Source organism: Sphaeramia orbicularis, chromosome 22, assembly GCF_902148855.1.
Source record: "Sphaeramia orbicularis chromosome 22, fSphaOr1.1, whole genome shotgun sequence".
Taxonomy (NCBI): domain Eukaryota; kingdom Metazoa; phylum Chordata; class Actinopteri; order Kurtiformes; family Apogonidae; genus Sphaeramia; species Sphaeramia orbicularis.
Window position 1 is genome coordinate 26,090,254 of NC_043978.1, and position 20,728 is coordinate 26,110,981.

The 20,728-nt window shown below is 36.7% G+C and overlaps 1 protein-coding gene across 3 annotated transcripts; it reads left to right on the forward strand.

Annotated features, from left to right (window-relative positions):
• Positions 1-210: 210 nt before the first annotated feature.
• Positions 211-18,179, forward strand: grhl3 (grainyhead-like transcription factor 3). Of its 3 annotated transcripts, none has more exons than XM_030127686.1 (16): positions 211-364; positions 1,708-1,882; positions 2,290-2,354; positions 4,095-4,374; positions 5,549-5,788; positions 7,767-7,878; positions 9,023-9,117; positions 9,780-9,938; positions 10,055-10,130; positions 12,639-12,766; positions 13,483-13,508; positions 13,611-13,696; positions 13,780-13,865; positions 14,071-14,135; positions 16,953-17,111; positions 17,343-18,179. In XM_030127686.1, exons 1-15 carry the CDS (start codon positions 348-350, stop codon positions 17,068-17,070), a joined length of 1,728 nt encoding a protein of 575 aa, XP_029983546.1. In that variant the 5' UTR covers positions 211-347; the 3' UTR covers positions 17,071-17,111; positions 17,343-18,179. The 3 variants fall into 3 exon arrangements, with proteins under 3 accessions (XP_029983546.1, XP_029983548.1, XP_029983545.1); XM_030127688.1 differs by having other exon boundaries at positions 16,953-17,108; positions 17,340-18,179; XM_030127685.1 differs by having other exon boundaries at positions 16,953-18,179.
• Positions 18,180-20,728: the final 2,549 nt, after the last annotated feature.

The window sequence follows — 20,728 nt, forward strand, 5'->3', positions numbered from 1 at the left end:
ATAATGCAACTGAAAGCCGCCTGTTTTAGATTGTCTTGCAAAGGGCACACACTCATACGCATGGGAGCTAAGTTTCTCTCCAGAGTGGGAAGGGTTAAAGATCCTACACCTGTCCTGTCAGACACCTGTTTCACACCTCTCAGCCAATCAGAGCCGAGAGGGGAAACTTGTCTGATGGCATGAAATAAATCTGGGCCCCGGTTCAGGAGGAATCACAACACCTGACTCATCCTGTGTGTCACTACTCTTCTTCTCTGCAAAGACTGACACACATACGGAGAAAAAAACACAACGTACAAACAAGAAAATTAAAGGAACGTACTCCGACTGACTGAGACTGTGGAGACATGACCAAAGAGACTGAGTAAGTGCTGGAACAGTTGATTTTAATACCTGTTTTATTACGATTTTACCGTGAGAAACATGCTTAAATTTGTCATTCTGTAATTATTTTTCATTCACCTTAGATGATAGTTTGCGGTTACAAAAACCACCCCCTTCTTTTTTTCTATCTGCAATGAGACCCCCATGTGAAACATCCCTGCTTTAAGGCTTAAAAGAGGGGTGTTTTTCACGGGGAAACTGATACGGACGGTTTTACACACATACACAAAGTTTAGTCTGGGTTTTTTTTCGTTTTTTTTTTAACGGGTCTGTTTCGGGTTTGTGTTGTCACTAACCTAGGGGCCACGGAGCACAAAAGGAAAAGGGGAAATAAGAATCTCCTCTTGAGGTGTTGGAGAGAGACAGAAGGCAATGACAGCATGTAATGCATTGAATTACATAATGGCGAAACATTAGACACGAGCCCCCCTTTCTGTCCTCTCATCTGCACTCAGTTTGCTTTAGAGGGTAATGGAGAGTAACTAATGGATATAGATTGTGTGGCGTTGAGGTTTTTTTTTTTTTGTGAGGCCGATGAACAGGTGCATCTTAAGGTAGTTTCATGAGGTGTAATTTAGGTGTTTTTCTTTATAAACTAAAGAAAAAGTGACAAAATCTAGCGTTAAATTTGCAGTAATTGATGCTCAAATACTGCAGTGTGTTGTATTAATAATCCCTGTGTGAAACCTGCGGTCTTTCCCTCCTGTCAGCACATTTTATTAGCTGTTTATCCAGAGTAAACTGTAGCTATTTGTTCATTAGCTACTTCAGATCCAACTCCAAAGAGAGGCTTATCTCTGCGGGGTAGGTAGGATATTTACAATCCGATGTCACTGCAAGTCTCGCCAAACAAATCCTTTTAGAATCCCTGGAAAGTGATATGGAAAACCACCTCTGTGTGACGGTTGTGGGTTTCTGTTTACATAGTAGGGAACAAAAAAAAAAGTTTTGTCATTTCCTCTGAGATTTATGCAAATAACAGGCTTTATGCTGGATTTAAGAGTAGTGTTTTCTCTCTCGCAGCATTAGAAACCGCAGAGTATAATATGTGTTTGTATGTGGGTGGGAGTGGGGGTGTTTTACTGGGTGGCCTTTGGCTTTTTAAACCTTTCTTGACACTGCGGGATGTTACTCAGTTTTGTGGTTTTGCAATCGAAACCCTCCACGCTCTGGGGCAAGTATGTGCAGTTCCCCCGGGGTGGATTGACGCTCGTAGTGTCCAACCAAGTGTTAAATTCCACAACAGTTCCACTCATTTTTATCTCGGAGCCACATTTTGGACCAAATATGCCTCATCTGTTATCTGTGTCTTCGTCTCTACAGGACTCTGGGACTGGTCTGTCAGAGTGAGAATTTTAACTATAACCGTTATTCTAACTACATCATGGACTCCTGGTCTTTCCTGGAGAACCCTGTCCTGGATCCAAACCACTCCAAACCCAGACTCCTCCCAGGAGATGACCTGACAGCCATCACCATGTTGTACGAGCAGTGCAAGGTACATGATAGAAAAGGAAAAGCACGCAAATTTAACCGAATTATGATTCATTTTCACTTGTTTAATGAGTCAACGATTTGGCGCTAATGTTTATGTGTCCTTATGGTTTGGTTGAGTCTAAAATATGAGGTTTTAATCAGATCTGGGAGAATAATTCTGTAATTAAAGCTGCTTAAACTTAATCTGACAATGTTTTACTTTAAAATAATTTCACAGTAAATAAATCTCAAGCCAAATCAGCTAAATAATTTGACATTTTCCAATGCATTCAGTCATACTTTGGATTGAAAATGGTGCAAATATCAAATTAAATAACATGAATCTACATTTTGACAAACCTTATGCATTCTTAAAAATTCTCATATGACTTGTTTTAAACCTTTTTTTCATTGTATGTATTTTTACAGAACCAGAAAGATCAGAAGATGACTACATCGAACCGCGGAAGCAGCGTTTGCAAATCGACAGACAGGTAAGGCTGCAGATCGGAGCTGATTTAATATTCAGTTTCGCTTTTCTTAAGTCTTTCAGTTTGGTTGTGATTTCAGTTTAATACACATGCATGCACATTGACAGAATTTTATTTTTTTTTTTTACAACTTTATTTATCATTTTATAAGCATATTTTACAATGGACCAAAATGCATTAATTACACAGGTCATTATCTCCCCATTCCACTCCCCCACCCCCTTCCTCCTCCAGGTGGTACTCACATAAATACAAAGAACATCTGACAAACAAAGCAATAATAATACTAATAGTAACAACAGTAGTGATCAAAAACAAAGAAAAAGAAGAAGAACAAAAGAAAAGATATTCAGTTTTGCTTTTCTTAAGTCTTTCAGTTTGGTTTTAATTTCAGTTTAATATACATGCATGCACGTTGGCAGAAATGGGCTTTTATTTTATTTTATTTTATTTACATTTATTTTTTTTTTACAGCTTTATCTATCATTTTATGAGTATATTTTACAATGGACCAAAATGCATTAACTACACAGGTCATTACCACCCCCTGTCCCACCCCCCCACCCCCTCTTCCTCCAGGTTGTACTGACATAAATACAAAGAACATCTGACAAACAAAGCAACAATAATAATAATAATAATAATAATAATAATAATAATAACAATAATAATAGTAACAACAGTAGTGATCAAAAACAAAGAAGACAAAAAAAAGATATTCAGTTTCGCATTATTTTATTTTATTTTTTTTTTAAACTTTACCTATCATTTATAAGCATATTTTACAATGGACCGAAATGCATTAATTACACAGGTCATTACCCCCCCCCCCCTTCCAGGTGGTACTCACATAAATACAAAGAACATCTGACAAACAAAGCAACAATAATAATAATAATAATAATGATAATAATAATAATAGTAACAGTAGTGATCAAAAACAAAGATGAAGAAAAAAAAAGATATTCAGTTTCACTTTCAGGTTGGTTTTGATTTCATTTTAATTCATATGCATGCACATCGGCACAAATTGGCTTTTTTTTTTTTTTTTTTTTTTTACCTCTAGAAAACCTGAAAGTGTATTCTATTCAGTTTAATTTTAGTTTGCGTTGACATTGTTTATTATCCTTTTTATTTACTGCTGTAACTGAGTCTCCTATTCCTTTCCTGTTCCCTGTTATCATTCAGTCTAATTTGTCAGAAGGTGTTAATATAGAAAAAGAAAGACTGGGTTTGAGTAGGTCATAAGGAGGTGAGTGGGTAATCCTCTAGTCAAATAAACTCAGAGGGATTATTGTCTCCCCTCTCCAGCCTCTCCATCCATCTATCCTCTCCTCTGTTTTGCTTAAGGAGTTTCACAACAAGTGGACAGACGGTTGTTTTTCCTCCCTGTGTCCACACTGATCTGCCTTTTCCTGCCATTGTTGGGGCGCAGTGTTGTCCCCACAAATATTTCTAACACCCCTTGATGAAACTCAAACACAGAAGGAAAAAAAGGTGGATTATGGAGACAAATAGTACCCACCCAGGCTCAAACCCTTTCTTTCTGTGAGTTCACGGTGCAGTAGCAGTAAAGAGTATGTGCAATTACTGAATTGTTGTATGTTTGCATAAGCTAATAGTCCACAAGCTTCTGTACAGTCAGTCTTAAAGGTTGTGTGTTTTCTTGTCTGGTTAATGCCTTTGTGCACAATCCACAAGTCATGCTGATCTGTCATTAATCAGCCTTTACGTCTCTGCCAGGATTCTAACCAACACGAACGAGCTGGTTTCACTGGAATCGTCAGCCAACGTCATGAAGATCCTCTCAGAGAACATTCCCTCTGGGTACCCCCAGGAGGTTTTAGGGTCCAAGCAGAACCCCTCCCTGCCTGTCTCCATCCCCACCACCTCGGAGACCTACGCCACGTTGACCAGCGTCATGGCCGACAACTACGACAAACAGGAGCTCAACATCATCTTTGACACTCTGCTCGCTCAGAAGTGGCCTGAGACGGGGGCTTTTCCTGACCCCAGCAACGAGGTACGCACTGAAAAAACAAAATTATAACATGATACTTAAAAGGAAATAGAAGTTTGTTTGTTTTTTTGCAATTATTAGTTTGGAAGAAATCTTCAGTTGCTCATATGCCAAGATAATGTAAATTTTTTTTCCTTAACAAGATTATTTTAGGGAGTGACCCTATTATAGTTACCCAATTTTAATTATAATGCCAAACACAGTATCACTAAAAACAGAAAACACACGTTTTTACCAAATTATGCAATTTAATATCTGAATTTATATGGTCTGTATAAGACATACTGAGCTCTTGAGTGAAAAAAGTAAATAAATGTAGTTTTAAGCGACAAAACAAGCCATTCAAGTAGTTAATTTAAAAAAAAAAATTAATTAAAAAAAGGGGAGCTCAACATCATCTTTGACTCTCTGCTGGCTCAGAAGTGGCCTTAGACGGGGGCTTTTCCTGACCCTAGCAATGAGGTGCGCACTGAAAAAAACAAACTATAACACGGTACTCAAAATAAAATAGAACATTTTTTTTTTACAATTATTAGTTTGGAAAGAATCTTCAGTTGTTCAGTTGCATTTTTTCCTTAACAAGATTATTTTAGTGAGTGACCCTAACCATTTTTAATTTTAATGCCAAACACAGTATCACTAAAAATAGAAAACACACATATTTTTTTACCAAATAATGCTATTTACGCTCTGTATAAGAAATACTGAGCTCTTGAGTAAAAAAGTGAGTAAATGTAGCTTTAAAGCGACAAAACACTTCATTCAGGAAGTTAATATATCACTCAGTAGATACCACTTGATTATATTACAGCCATCATTGCTAAAAAACAAACATTTTATCAAAAGTCAGTAAATTCCTATCTAAATTTATATAGTCACTGCAAGAAATACTGAATTTCTGACTAAAAACGTAAGTAAATGTCATTTTAAAGTGACAAAGCCCTCCATTCATGTAGATAATATGGAGATTCAGTTAAAAATGTACTTTTGAAACACAAAATATGCAATGTTCAGATGCAAAAACTAACTTTCTTTAAGCAGGAAGTTTTGACCAGTGAATGCTTGTAAATGCACATCATTTTCTGAAATATGAGCTTTGTTCCCTGTTGCTTGCTGTCTATTTCCTTCTCCCTTTTGTTTTTCTTAATGCATGTCCTTGTGTTTTGTGTGGATGCAGAACCTCCCCTACAGTAACCCTTTCCCTGAGGAGCAGTCCAGCCCGGTCTACTCTGGGTCCTACACCAGATCCCCATCGGAGAGGTACAGGAGTGAGTTTCAGTTTTCGCTGGGAGCTCCTCCTGCAGCTCCTTATAAGTCCAGTGAACTGCCCATGGTTTATCTGAACAAGGGCCAGTTCTACCCCATCACCCTCCATGGAGTGGACAGCAGCGCCAGCTTCACCAGCACCAAAGTCAAGGTGGGTTTTAGTCAAACATTATCAGGACAGAAAGCAGATTTTTAAGTCTGCACCAACTCACCTCAGTGTGACAGTTTTGAAGACTTTTTCAGAATCATTTCATTAGAGTAAAGTTTAAGGTAACCTGACGTCATTAGTGAGCAAAGACTGAAGGTGGACTTTGAGGGAAGCAGTAAACAAACAAACATTAGACATGAAAAATATGTGCATATTTAAAAATACAGGCAGAGAAGATGGACATTTTATATATATATATATATATATATATATATATATATATATATATATATATATATATATATATATATATATATATATATATATATATATATACACATATATACATATATATACATATATATATATATATATATATATATATATTTTTTTTTTTTTTTTTTTTTTTTTTTTACAAGATTTCAGAAATGATAGTTATAACTTTAGGTTTTTAAGCACCAATATGTAAAATCCTTAAAAATCAAAATCTTACAAGTGTATTTTTCTCATTTCTAGCCAAAATATCTCAATCACACTTAAAATAACACATAATCACCTAAAGGGTAACTTTTCAGTGAGATATAAGAACTTATTTTTAGACAATAGTTATTTCAAGAAATCTAACCAAGATAATTTTCACTTGTTTCAATTTGATTCTGATTTGAATTGATAAAGCACTTTGTGACTCTGTCTGTGAAAAGTGCTCTATAAATAAAATTGACTTTACTTTACTTTACTTTCATTGGCTGATTTTTTTTTTTTTTTTTTTTTTTTTGCTTAATTCAAGATTTTTTTTGCTTAATTCAAGCAAAAAAAAATCTGCCAACGGAACAAGTGAAAATGATCTTGGTAAGATTTCATGAAATAAGATTTTCAAGATCTATTGTCTAAAAATAACTTCTTATATCTCACTGAAAAGTTACTCTTATGTCTTATTTTAAGTGTGATGAGATATTTTGACTAGAAATGAGAAAAATACACTTGGTAAGATTTTGATTTTTGCAGTGTGTTGGAGTTTATATTTTATTTGCTGATTTTAGCTAACTGTTGCTTAGCTTATGGCAACAAAATACAATCTGACATTTACATAAGATTTGTATGTGAATTCATGAAGTTTGTGTTGAAGTCTGTATTTTGTACTATTAACCAGCCAGACCTTGACATTATTTAAAAATTCTAAGCTAAACAATGGTTTCTTTTACCTGTATTCATGATAACAGCCTTTCTCCTGACTTCTATGTGCAGGTTTTCAGTGTGTCTTCTCAGCTTTTCAGCAACCGTTAACTTCGACATGCATATTACACATTGAAACTTTAATAATGTCTTTGCATAAGTATATAATTATTGCAGTATGAATTTTAAAAGTATTTTGTAATTACTGTCGGTAATGTTTGTTTTCTGTGCAGCCGAGCGTACGAGGCTAATAACTGGTAAATAACTGGTGCCTATTGTTCTATGTGGCATGCTTCCCTACAGGCTTTTTCATGGGCTGATGAATACATAAATTCTTTGCGTGCCACCAAACCAACCCTTCCCAAAAACTCTGTCCCTCCCTTAAAACTAGTGACTAATTCCCTGCTGACACCTGGCATCACTGGGCTGGTACCATTAAAATGACAGTGTCCTGCCCAGCATTTATTCATACGATGGTGTAAATGAGGCCAGAGTGCAGCCATCTGTCTGACATAAGCAGATTAAAAAAAAGGAGAAGAAGAATAGACAGGGTGAGTGGAAGGTGTGGTGTGATTTTAAAAACACAGGCGACAACTGACTTTTCTTTGACGAGTGAATCAGAGGATAAGAATATATGCAAACACTACAAAACAATGCGAGGAGAAAAGGCGGATTTGGAGTGATGAATGAAATATGGTGGCATTTAATGGAGAGTTCTTGGAAAAAAAATAAACCTAGATGGGTGTATAAGAAAAGTCTAATCTTTACCTTTCTTTAACCTTTTCTGTTCTTTCTCCTACCTTCTCAGACTGTGGTGATGGCTGTTTTTGAGAATGACAAGAGTCCAGAAGTGCAGCTTCGGTTTTGGAATCACTGGCATTCACGTCAGCCCACCATCAAACAGAGGGTCATTGACATCGGTATGTAAAAAATCACTGCAGTAGACACAAGAGCTCTGCAGTGTTAGGTCTTACATACAGTATCTTCCACTGTTCTTATATATATGAACTAAACAAGGTTCCATTAGTGCAGCTTTTTTTGTCTTTTTTTTTATATGAAAATGCTTAGTTTTAGCTGTTTTTATTATACATTTTCATGTTATGTTTTGTCGTTTTTTGGTAATATGTGGTTAGTAGTAGCGAAAAAAGATTAACCCCACAGTCTAGACTAATGGATTACCTCCTGAGTCCCAGAAAAGTAAAGGTTTTGGCTTTTTTACAACATGCAACAGTTTTTTTCTGATACATTTTCAAGGAATGTCCTTTGCAGTAGACTGTTTTTTTTTTTAAGTAAGGCTGTGAACCTCTTTTCCCCTATAGAGGACATTAATGCATTGTAGGGTCTCTGGAGGATAAAATAATGTGACAAAAACAAGAACATCAGTAATTTTAGTTTAAAGTACTTCTAAAAATTCCATTTATTAAAACTAAAAAAGGCATAGCATCAGAAATAACTAATAGTGGATAACCCAAAAATTGTACAGTGTAGAAAATGGTAGTCAGAGTTCTAATCATGTTGCATTATCCATGAGTTAATAAAGGGTTTTTAGTTTTATAATCAGTGCCTTTGACTTTTTTTCTGCTTGACATTCTCTCCATTGTACTTTTTTTTTTTTGGGATACCTGCTAGCGGCCATTTGCATTTCGTCCTTGATGAGCACCTGACTTTTCATTATTACTTTGTGCTCACTATTAACTTTTTTTTTAATAAGAATATACTTATTAAATTTTCATTTTTCAAAACAACACAAAACAAAACAGCTCAGCACCACAGTCAAAACAAAAAATAGAGATTTACGGTCAGCATAGAGACAGATTCCCATCACATTCATATCTATATAATATGTTATAAAAGTCTATTTAAGAGCAGATGAAAGCTCGAGACAAAATTGAGGACACATTTCCTTCAGTATAGTCCAGGACGGGTTTCCAGATGCGATTAAATATGTCAGTCTTTGAATATGTGACTATTAACTTTTTTTAACCTCTTACTATTTCAGTTATTCACACCTAATTTCCTTAAACTGCTCTTTGCATTAAAACAAATGCATTTTCTCTCTTACAGCGGACTACAAAGAAGTGTTCAGTGGCATTAGCAACATAGAGGAGGTGGCCTTCAACGCTCTCTCCTTTGTTTGGAACCCCAACGAAGAAGCCAAGGTAAACCGTCACAGATGCACATTTACGTACGTGGGATCACCATCTACGTAGAATGCATATGTTAGAATTAATTTGAGAGACCATTCCTTTGCCGAGAAAAATATCAAGAGGAAAATGGAGGAGCAAGGTGTATAGAGGAGTGGCAGGAGACGAGGGATCGCAGGAATCTCAGATATGTGTTTGGCCCCGAGGCTCCTGTCACCACAGAGCAGGCAGGTGCCACGACAGCTTATTTGAGCTACTTTGCGACCCAAAGGTGCTGGGGTGGGGCCACGAAAAAACCTACTGCAGGTATAAAAGTGCAGGAACAAAATGGTCAGGAGAAAATGGGAATAGAGGTGATTTTTTACTTGGGTGGTGATGATAAAGGATAAATGATGAAGAGTGAAAAATAGCCTGCAGAGGTCTCTTTCATGATAGGAGAGAGGTGTTGAAAAGCTACAATCATTATCTATTTTTACATCAAACTGTGGCTGAGACTCTTTATAAAAACATACTCTGAATGTCACCGGCCTCTTGATTTGTTTTCTCTGGCGCTGAATGCATCTCAGCATGTCCTCAAAACCTGTCATTAAGAATAATGACGGACTGACAATACGTATAGACTGCAAATGGTGAAAATGACGGTGTAATCAGGATACTCATGTCGACTATTTCTGCAGGTGTACATCGGCATCAACTCCCTGAGTACGGATTTTTCCTCCCAGAAAGGAGTGAAAGGCCAACCGCTGAACCTCCAGATCGACACTTACGATTTCAGCTCAGGAACCAATCAGCTCCTTCACAGAGCAGCCTGCCAGGTCAAGATTTTCTGCGATAAGGTACGGTGTCATTTAACGTCATCTACTTCTACCTAATGGAACTAAAATCCAGCATTTATGGCGTCAAAGTCATCCTTATAATCAGTGGGTTTGTGTGTGTGCTGTCTTCTACTTAGGGTGCCGAGAGGAAGATGCGTGACGAGGAAAGAAAGAGGACGAAGAGGAGGGGGAAGAATGCCACCGATGCTAACAGTGAGTGTTGAAAATAGACGTCATGTTCTGAAGATAATTACATGCTCTGATGAACATACAATGATGCAAATACAGTTGTCACAGAGTGTGCATTAACCCTTGTGGTGTACAGGTGTGTGAAACCCGTTTTTATAAGAACATAAGAACATATGATACAATGGCTTCAGCTCGCTTACTGTTGAAATGTTAAACAAAAACTAAACAAACACTGTATAACCTCCTGAGACCCAGCAATGCATTTTTGTCCTCTGTAGGGGACAAGAGTTTCACAGCTTTATAGAAAAAAACAAAACAAAACAAAAAAAACGCTATCTGCTGCAGAAGACATTCATAAAATGTTTATTAAATGCATCTGAAAAAACTGTTGCATCGTGCAGTTTCCAATAAAGGCAATTATTTAATGTAAAAAAGCCAAAACTTGTACTTTTCTGGGTCTCAGGAGGATAAACTCCTACACCTTTATATTATATTGATGATGTTGATAATAAAATTCTTTATTCAGTCATTACATAATACAACCACTGTCAACCCTACAAACATTACCAACAGGTTAGTGACTGAAAAGGCACAGGCAGAAGTATAATGCATATATTAATGCCTGTCCTACGTAACAAATTGACCCAGTGTTCAATATAGGAAAAAGAAAAAAACAAAAATACAAACAAGCAAAAACATCAACAAGTGAAATTAAACCAGGAAAACAGAAAACATAACAGACCAAATTAATGGTAATTTAATGTAGAGTCAAAAATAAATTATTTACTTACTTATTATTATTATTAATGGTAATAATAGTGGAGCTGAAAATAGCTGAACATAGTCAAAGCAGACAATATTATTCACAAGTATCTTAATATATGAATAAATACCCAGATAGATAATCAGATTATAGATTTCATTGAGCTCAACACAAAGTCTGTCTTGTAGTGCAAAGAGAGACATAGTTTTATGTCATACAGGTTTAAAAATTGTGTTTAACAATTAACTAAAACCTTTAATGTCTTATAAACAAACATGCTTTTTTTTCATGTTGTTTCTTAATCTCAAATATGTTAAAGGTTCAATGTGTAATATTTCCACATTCTTACTTATGTGAAGTTTGTGTTGGAGTCTGTGTTGTGCTAGCGTTAACCCTAACTACGCCTAAGCTAATAGTAGCTAGCATTGGACACTTACTGCTGTTGTGCTGAGTAGAATTCAGTGGACAGGCGGTAACCAAGAGAGTTGTTGGCTATATCCATTTTTAATAGTTAAAGGGTAGCTTTAACCTTATTAATCCCCGTGGAGAAAATTCAGTCTCTGCGTTTTACTAATCCTAATAGACATAGCACCTAGCATTAGCATTAGCATTTAACAGCTATCAAAGTTGCTCAGAAAGTGACTCCAGATCTTCATCTGTGCCATGTATAGTTATTTTTAATGGTGGGAGAACTAAGTAAACCTAGTTGAGTGCCGAGAACTAAAATGTTCCAGACGATTGGGAATTGAACCCAGAACCTTCCAGCTCTGAGGTGGAAGTGCTAACCATTACACCACCGTACCATTATCTTACAACTCTCTTGGTTGCATGTATTCATTGTTTATTTTCATGAATTTTGGAAACTGAGACAATCTTTACCTTATAAATGGAGTTAGCTAATGACAGTTGTAGTTATATTCAGTATGCAAATAGTTATGATAAGGTATTTAGGCAGCTGTTAGCACTGTTAGCTATAGGGGTGTTAGAAAATATCGGTTCTGCAATATATCATGATATTTCATTTCACAACACTGTATCAATATTAAAAAGTACTGTATCGATATATTTAGGTATTTATTTAAATGCAGACATGACCCGTTCATTTATCTTTTTTGGTTTTCTTTATTGTTTATATTTTATTTCTTATTATTTAACACTGTTTTATTAAATAAAGGTTATTTGAAGCATCCTAAAAGCACTGTTTATTGTCTGAGAGAGGCAGATGTTAGTTCCTTTGTTGGGATTGCACAAAAATAATCTTATCTGTTAGTTATGAACTAATAGAATATGAACATTTGAGCAGTAACAGTTTTTGTGATATAGCATTAGATCCTGTTGTGATCAAATAAAAATGTGTTTAGTATTTGTGCATGTTTCTGGTGTAATTCAATTCTTCCAGGAAATAATCATTTAAAGAAAAAAGAAACAAACAAAACAAATTGCCTTTTTAACAGTATCATGATATATCGTCATATATCGTATCATGTGATCCTAGTATTGGGATTTGTATTGCATCGCCAGATTCTTGTTAATTTCCCCCCCGTTAGCTAACGACCAACTAGCACAAAACACAAAGTTCACACAACCACACATCAAAATACATGTTCAATCTTTATTATCCTGCAAAAAAGTCAAATGGTACATGTGACCTAGTTGTCTAAATAGCTTCAGTTGAATGTTTCTGCTGGCACTTTCTGAAAAATGTGAAATATGAACACCACATAACGCAAGGTAAAGTAATATTGTGCACCTTTCTGCTTTATTTCCAGGCAAGTCTTTAGTGTCCAGCTCTATTGGCAGCGAGTGCACTTTTTTCCAAACCCTTGACGATCATGTCACCCAGCCAGTTCTGTTCATTCCAGAGACACATCTCTCCAGTTTACAGCGTTGCAATGTGGTAAGTCACCCCCCCCCCCAACAGTAGACCCGCAGGCTGTGGGACCAAGCATGAAACAGAGTCAGGATAAAAATTAAAAAAAAAAAATAGAAAAAAAAAAAAAAACCTGTGGGAAACTATGTGTTGGGAAACGGGGAGGGGATGTTGTCAGCGAAAGTGAGGTGAAACACCAACTTGAGATCAGATGAGCTAATTGGAGTCGAAACCAGGCACGAGTACAAGCCGCTACAGCTGCAGACACTGAAAATAAGCTATAGGGGCTTAAACAGAAACACCTGGTGCATCACACACACACACAGACACAAACCTGACATGTGCACCACCCTCACAGTCTCTCACTTACACATCTACTTGCACAAACACAGAAACAAGAGTTCTGTTCAGGCAGGTCAGTTTTCCCACAGTCAACAGATACGAATAAGTGTGCATCAGTTTTCCTCTAAAAACAAGTGAATAAAAATAGTCTATTCTTGCAACTAGAAAGTACATCCTTAGTCAGTGCTACACATCTTTGGCTAAAATAATCAAACATTTTCCGTCTTTCTATCTCATTATCTGTGTCTGTGTCTGGGGTTATGGGAAATGCAGTCTTATAATGATAACATTGTTTTTTTGAAGGTATTACACAGACACTGATGGAAAGAGGGTATTAAGCAATGCCTTTATCGGCGTCCCTAATCGGATTTCTGATCTGTTCTTTGTTTCTGTGTCTCTAGGCTGCTCCTCCAGATGATATCGAAAGGTAAGCGTAGGAATGGTAGCGCACACACAAACCAAGCATTAACAATCGAACACCGGTTGGCTTTGTCTAATAATACGCTCTGTTTTGTGTGTGCTTTCCTAGAAGTTCTCTGAAGAGGTTGTATCCAGACAGAGAGCAGAACACTTCTCCACCTGGAAAAGTAGCCCGGAAAGAAGACCCGCAGAGAGGTAAATGACATGATAATTATGCTCACAACAATAGAGGTAATGAGGTTTTTTGGTACTAATTCTTTGCTTTTGTTTTCTAAAAGTTCTGATGTACGTGAGAACAAGCGCAGAGGAGGTGTTTGATGCACTCATGCTGAGCACACCGACACTATCAGGCCTACGACAAGCTGTGAGTATGATGCAAACGCTTCAGACATGCTCATAAACTGTTGATTTATGCCGTGTTATGTTTTTTTTTGGTGGTTTACTAGTAGTACTTCCACCTTATCTCTCTTGTTACCGTCAAACACGTAGTCGCGTATGTCATCATATGTCATTGGTCTTTCGGCAGGAGATGGTGCTAACTGTCATCTCGTATTCCTTTCCTTCCTCAGATTTCAGAAAAGTACGGCATGCAAAAAGACACCATTGGGAAAATCTACAAAAAATGCAAGAGAGGGTGCGTATCTTTGTTTTCTCGTGTCAGTTGGATTTAAGGAGTGCAATTGCAGCGCAGATGATGTGCATACGTTCAGGGCTTAGTTGATGTTTTAATCTCGTCCTGCTTTAAGGAAATTCATGTAGACAAACCGGGCCGGTAGGTTTGTCCGCTCTGAGACAGGAATGCATTAATTGCAGTTGCAGTAAAGGAAAGATAGATGAGTGAAGGAGGATGAAAAGATTTTAAAAGTCCTGCAGATGAGTCACGAAGGATTGTTGTGCCTATTTTTGTTTTCATAACCTCATTGGAACATCAGGAAGTTTTGTAGTGTTGAAAGAGATATCAGGTCTGATAAAGTCGGCGATGAGTCTTTCAGTGACTTCTGTCTGTTGTTGATCATTGTGGAACTTTTGAGTAAATTCATACGAACTAAATTTAACCAAAGGTCGGAGGAGTTCATGCAAATATGGCTTTGAGACTGTAGATGTATTTTCAGGTTACTTTCCTGCAGTCTATTATCTGTTGCAACACAAAATAATGTTTGATATAGAAGAAAATATAAGATTTATGAACCAATATTAAGTAGCACAAAACTTACCTGAGCAACTTTATAAACATAAAAAACACTAACTTTTCTATTTTAAAACCTAAATAGTTTCTTAATACCAGGAAATAGGTGTTTGGTAGTACTATTTTTAAAGTGATTTCCAGACTCTTGAACTCATTCACTTGGCTTTGTGCTCCAGTTCAGTCAAATAACCCATAAAAAAACTTAATACTCCAACTGTACCTCATACCTCACTCAGTCAGTGTCTGTAAATCAGAACGTAATCACCTGAGACGCAAGTAAAACCTCCTGACACTGCCTGAAACGCCTTCGGGTGATTTTCCTCTTGCTAGCAGCTATCATTGCATGGGGGGGGTGCAGCTAAGCTAACAGGTTGGGTTACATTCTCCGTGCAGTTCCCTCCCTCCCTCTTTGCTCTCGTCTTCAATCAGCCCTGTCCCTGTAGGCAGATAGCATGAGCTGGTGGTTGGTTCAGTCATTATAGCCTTAAAGACTTAAAGGTTAGTGTTCAGGCAGGGAGGGGTGGGGACGAGGAAGACAGTGACCTGATTTACTACTCATATTGATGCAGGAGATAGACCGTCACTTTGTTTTTTCACCTAAGATGCTTCCTTTAAACCAAATGCTATGCTGCAGAAACAGGATGGCATGTTATTTCTGTCACACCAGAGTGAAATGACATGAAATGTAGAGCACGGCATACGTTAAAGCTTATTTGCATGCCCTAGATCGAAGATGTTATTTTCAGAGGTGGTAAAACTACACACTTTCATTTCATTTTTCATTTCATTTTCATTTATTTCGTTCATGATTGTGCATTTCATCAGCAGACATTCAATAATCATCGAGTGAACAAACATGTACACACCCATGTTCGAAAAGGAGCAGGATGAAGAAAATCTTCTATTTCCTGCCCCCTTCTAAATTATAATAATAGCCTTAATGGTTAGGGATAGACAACTGGGTGTAAAGTCAGACAAACCAAACAAAATACATCCAAAGGTAATACAAAATGAATACAAAACCAAGTGCAAAACTACATATCCAGGAAGTAAAACAAACAAAACATAAGTAAATATATACCTGATGAAATGATGCAAAACAATTATGATACCAAACCAGAATAAGTAAATAAATATGTCACTAGATACAAAAACAAACACGAAGCAAAATGTAAAAACTTATGACTGTTCATTTAACCTCCTAAGACCCAGGACATGTCAGCAAAGTACAAGCTTTTAGTTTTTTATTAAATAAGTGCCTATATTGGAAACATCATGATGCAACAGTTTTTTTCAGAAGCAGTTTTTAAAATTTTTATGGAATGTCCTTTGTAGTGGACAGATTTCTTTTTTTTGTATGAAGTTGTGAAACTCTTGTCCACAAATGTGGACAGTGGGTCTTAGGAGTATAATCTCATCGTTCTGTCTTTATACACTTTTTTCAGTTGGAATATGCTTTTACAGTCCTTCAGCTCATTATAAAAAGAATTCCACAGTTTAACACCTGTCACTGACATACACATCTGCTTCAAAGTTGTCCGTGCACACTTTCTGTTCTCAAGTGGAAGTACTAAGCCCTGATTCAACTTTTTGGCTCGAGTAAATACTAAATGTTTGTTGCTAAACTAGCTTAACCTGAGGCCATTGAATTAAAGGAGGTTTGATTATGTACGTTTTGTGCATGCTTGTGTGCTTATGTGATAGTTGAGTTGAAGTGTGCGTTGTTTATTTTTTGCTAAGTCCATTTCTAAGCTAACAGTAGTTAGCGCTGCACATTGTTGCACCTGTAGAGGACCACAAGAGATACGCGGAAGAATTCAGGACTTAGCATCAAAATGTTCTATAAACTACCTCAATTCTATAGAAATGAATATGCAGGCTTTTATCTGTAATCGAGAATTAGCTAAATTCCCTTTTTTTTAAGCTAATGTTGCTTCAGTAGGCTGCAGTCAGAAATTAATGACATTTATGTTTAAAGGGAAGTAAATGGAAACAGTTGTTGAAAATTCTATAGAAATGAGTGTGCAGGCGGTTATAGGTAATCAAGAGAATTGGCTAAATTCCCTTTTTTTTTTTTTTTTTTTTTGTTTTTTAGCTAACATTGCTTCAGCATCTAGGCTGCTGTCAGAAAGTAATGATATTTGTTAAAAGGGAAGTAAATGGAAACAGTTGTTGAAAATTCCAGTAATTGTCCAGTATTTGTTCTTTCCATTTTCTCTTGATCACCTGGTTATAACCTTTTCTCTTTGTCTTTGATTCCTTCAGAATCTTCGTCAACATGGACGACAACATCATCGAACACTACACTAACCAGTCGGCCTTCCTCATTGAGATTTCAGACTCGGTCTCCGGTCAGTTCCAGGTCACTCTGGTTGAAGTATGAGGATGGCTCAGCCCCATGTGGTCGGTCCATTGAAGGATGTACCGTACTTTCCGGACTATTGGCTGCACATGACTATAAGCCCCACCCACCCCGTCTCCAACGTCTCACCATCGATTCATTGATGCCAAGCTTACGTGCAGCAGCTCTATTTCCTTCTTCGACAGCCGGCTCAATCGTTAGCCCGGAAAACATAAATTAGCCGCATCATTTTTGAGCCGCGGGTTCACAATGTTTGGAAAAAAGTAGCGGCTTATAGACCGGAAATTACGGTAATAAACGATAGCTGCCATTGCTCTAAAAAGCACTGCCCAGTCAGAGACAATGTACGCTGGTCGCTCTCACCGATGAGAGAACTGGACTGAACTCACATCTCCAGTTTTTCAGATTTCAGTTGTCAAATCGTTTCGAGATTTTGTTAATAGTGCTTGCCCAAATTGTTTATTTGACCTTAATATTTTATCATTAGAGCAATTATAATAAAAAGCCTGTAAATATATTTGATGTAAATAGATTTGAATATGACAGTGTTTATGAATTAGCCATGTACATTTTGCTAATCCATTTTCCATACATTGCTATGTATTTCAAATTTTTTTTTTTTTACCAAGCTCTGTGGATGATTTGTACCAGAGTATTTTCAGAGGTTACTCTTCTCGCTGCTTTCAGTGTACTCATCATTTCTTCTACAAAACACGATGATGCCTTTCCTCATCTTCAACCTGGCAAAAAAAAAAAATGTTCACCACCAAAAGTATGTTCCTGTAGGTTCCTGTTAGTTTCAGAACTAAAATGCTCCGAAAACTGGGTTGCATTCAGTCACACATTTCCCTTCATAAAACCACCGGAGCTGTGGACATTTCCTGAGTGTACGGTGTAACCACAGAGAACCTGGAAATAGTTCAAACCCCCAACTCTGCGGATTTTCATAGTATGCATGTGTTCGTATGTGTTAAAGTTCTTTCTTTTTTTTTTTTTTTTTCTTTATGCATCATTTCAAAGCAAACATATATCCCTGTTATATTTCATCATTTGTACCATGGCAGTTTTGGCTGTATTTGTCATATCTTGCCCTTTTTTTGTAATAAAATAAAGGAAAATGCACAATTGCTTTTGTGAGTGGTTATGGATTTATTACGGCAGCAGTGCACTCAGGGCTTATCAGAAAAAAGATAAGAATAAGAGGTCCTTCCTGTGTGCGCTTACGTAGATGCCATTATTCCTCTGAGGTGAAGTGTATATTAGATCTAGAGGAACAGATGATCCCACTTTAAGGTCCATCTACACCTCAAATATAGCAGTGCTCTTGTGTGAATGAGAATTTTTCTTGTACGTTCACAAAAGAGTGGAATATGCAAATGCAAGCAGAAAAAATGCAAGGTTAGATGACTTCAATATACTGGAAGTGTTTATCGAAAATGTATATAACACCTGCTCAGGCTCATTGTATGTCTGCTCATATCCCAGATGTCTATTCTATTCTATTCTATTCTATTCTATTCTATTCTATTCTATTCTATTCTATTTACAAGAGAAGGCCACTTCCACAACATTGGAGTACAATATAAAATATACATCATTTAAAACAGTCATACCGTACAATTAGATAATCCAGTGTTGCATTTATATGCTGAACAACAAAAGAAACGCAAGTTTTGGTCGTTAATTTAGGCAAGAGTTCAGCTGTCCTGTTGAGTTGTCAACTGAGATACACATTACAATAAGTGAGTTGTAACCATTGGAGCGTGTGTTTGCAGGCAAACACGACCACGAGTGATGTTGAGCACATGTACAAAGTATCGGAGGTGCGGTAAGTTTTGAGTGATATGGTAGTGGGAGCAACAAATGGGAGTGGCAATTCCCTTTGTTTATCCGGGGGCTATAAAAAGAAATGGTAAGATTCAAAAGTTACTGCATTACCACGATGCCTCGCCTTAACGATAATCTGAGAGAACGCGCCATTGGTATGCTTGATGCTGGTTTAACGGCTCGCAACGAAGCCAGACGTCTGCAAGTGCACGAGTCCACCATCAGTAGGCTGAGGACACGATTCCGTGACACAGGGACCACTCGGGACAGACCAAGATCCGGAAGACCACGTGTGACCACCCATAATCAGGATCGCCATATTCGCTTGGCCCATCTCCGTGACCGTCAACTCAGTGCTCATGGACACAATTCAATGTACTGCCACTGTAAATTTCACAGCTAGATATAAGTATCTCATATGAAACCAATATTCATAATAAAACTCCCATATAAACCAATACCGAAACGTACTTGTGTTTCTTTTGTTGTTCAGTATATATGAGACACTCACTCACTCACTCTTCCACACAATATACACAATATTTACAGATGAGAACAGTTGTGTTTTGGAACCAGGTTGAACCAGGTCATACCATGAGAACCAGGTTTTGGTTCTGGTGATAAACATCTTAAGCTCTGAGTTGGATTTTATTTCTGATGGCAGTGAGTTCCACAGTTTAATACTCTAGATCACAGGTGTCAAACATGCGGCCCGGGGGCCAAAGTCGGCCCGCCAAAGGGTCCAGTCCGGCCCTTGGGATGAATTTGTGAAATGCAAAAATTACACTAAGATATTAACAATCCTTTTAGTTCAGGTTCCACATTCAGACCAATTCAATCTCAAGTGGGCAGGACCAGTAAAATACTATCATAATAATCTATAAATACTCACAACTCCAATTTTTTCTCTTTGTAAATGTAAATATTTTCATGTATTTACACTAAAACAAAGTATAATTTCACCAAAAATGTGAATAACCTGAACAAATATGAACAACCTGAAATGTCTTAAGAGAATTAAGTACAATTTTAACAATATTCTGCCTGATATTAAATGTTTTGTGTATTTGTAGATCCACTGTGATCTGTAAGTTATAATGTACATGTGTAAATGATAAACTGAAGCATAATTTTGTTAAAATTACACTTATTTTTTCAGTTTGTTCATGTGACTCACATTGTTTGAAAGGATAGTTTGTAGATGTAAAGATTTTCGCTGTTTAATTTTGCTTTTTTTCACTCTAAAACACAGAGAAAATTTTGGAGTTGACATTATTTATATATTATTATATTATAATTTTACTGATTCAGCCCACTTCAGATCAAATTTAGGTGAATGTGGCCCCTGAACTAAAATGAGTTTGACAGCCCTGCTCTAGATTTATAGAATTTTTTTTTCCTATAACCTTTTACTTTTATAGTTTTTGTGGTTGTGTCAGCTGGTTTTGGAATAAAGGACAAGTTGTTTGTCTTAGTGTCAATTCAAATAATAATTTCATTGAATGGAATCGAAGAAAAATGTTTGATCGATTAATCTATTAAAAACACAATCTCTGCAGCTTTAGTGTATATATGTCTGATTTGTTTGGTCTAATTATTAAATGTTAAAAAAGATGTAAAAATAAACATATAATATCAGTGTTTTTCAAACTTGAGGTTGGGACCCCACGTGGGCTCGCCTGGAATTCAAATGGGGTCGCCTGAAATTTCTAGTTATTGATAAAAATAAAAATAAAAACTTATTAATAAAAAATGTATGAAGAGTTGAGAGAGACAATCACAATACATAGAAGACATGACAAACTGTGAAGCTAAAACTGAAGCACTGTGGTTCTGTTTATCTGTCAAATGT

What these genes read in the sequence shown, in the direction of transcription:
- grhl3 (XM_030127685.1), top strand. An exon ending in TGTTGTACGAGCAGTGCAAG is followed by an intron (nt 1,883 to 2,289) that starts GTACATGATAGA and finishes GTATTTTTACAG; the next exon opens with AACCAGAAAGATCAGAAGAT. An exon ending in ACAGAGGGTCATTGACATCG is followed by an intron (nt 7,879 to 9,022) that starts GTATGTAAAAAA and finishes TCTCTCTTACAG; the next exon opens with CGGACTACAAAGAAGTGTTC.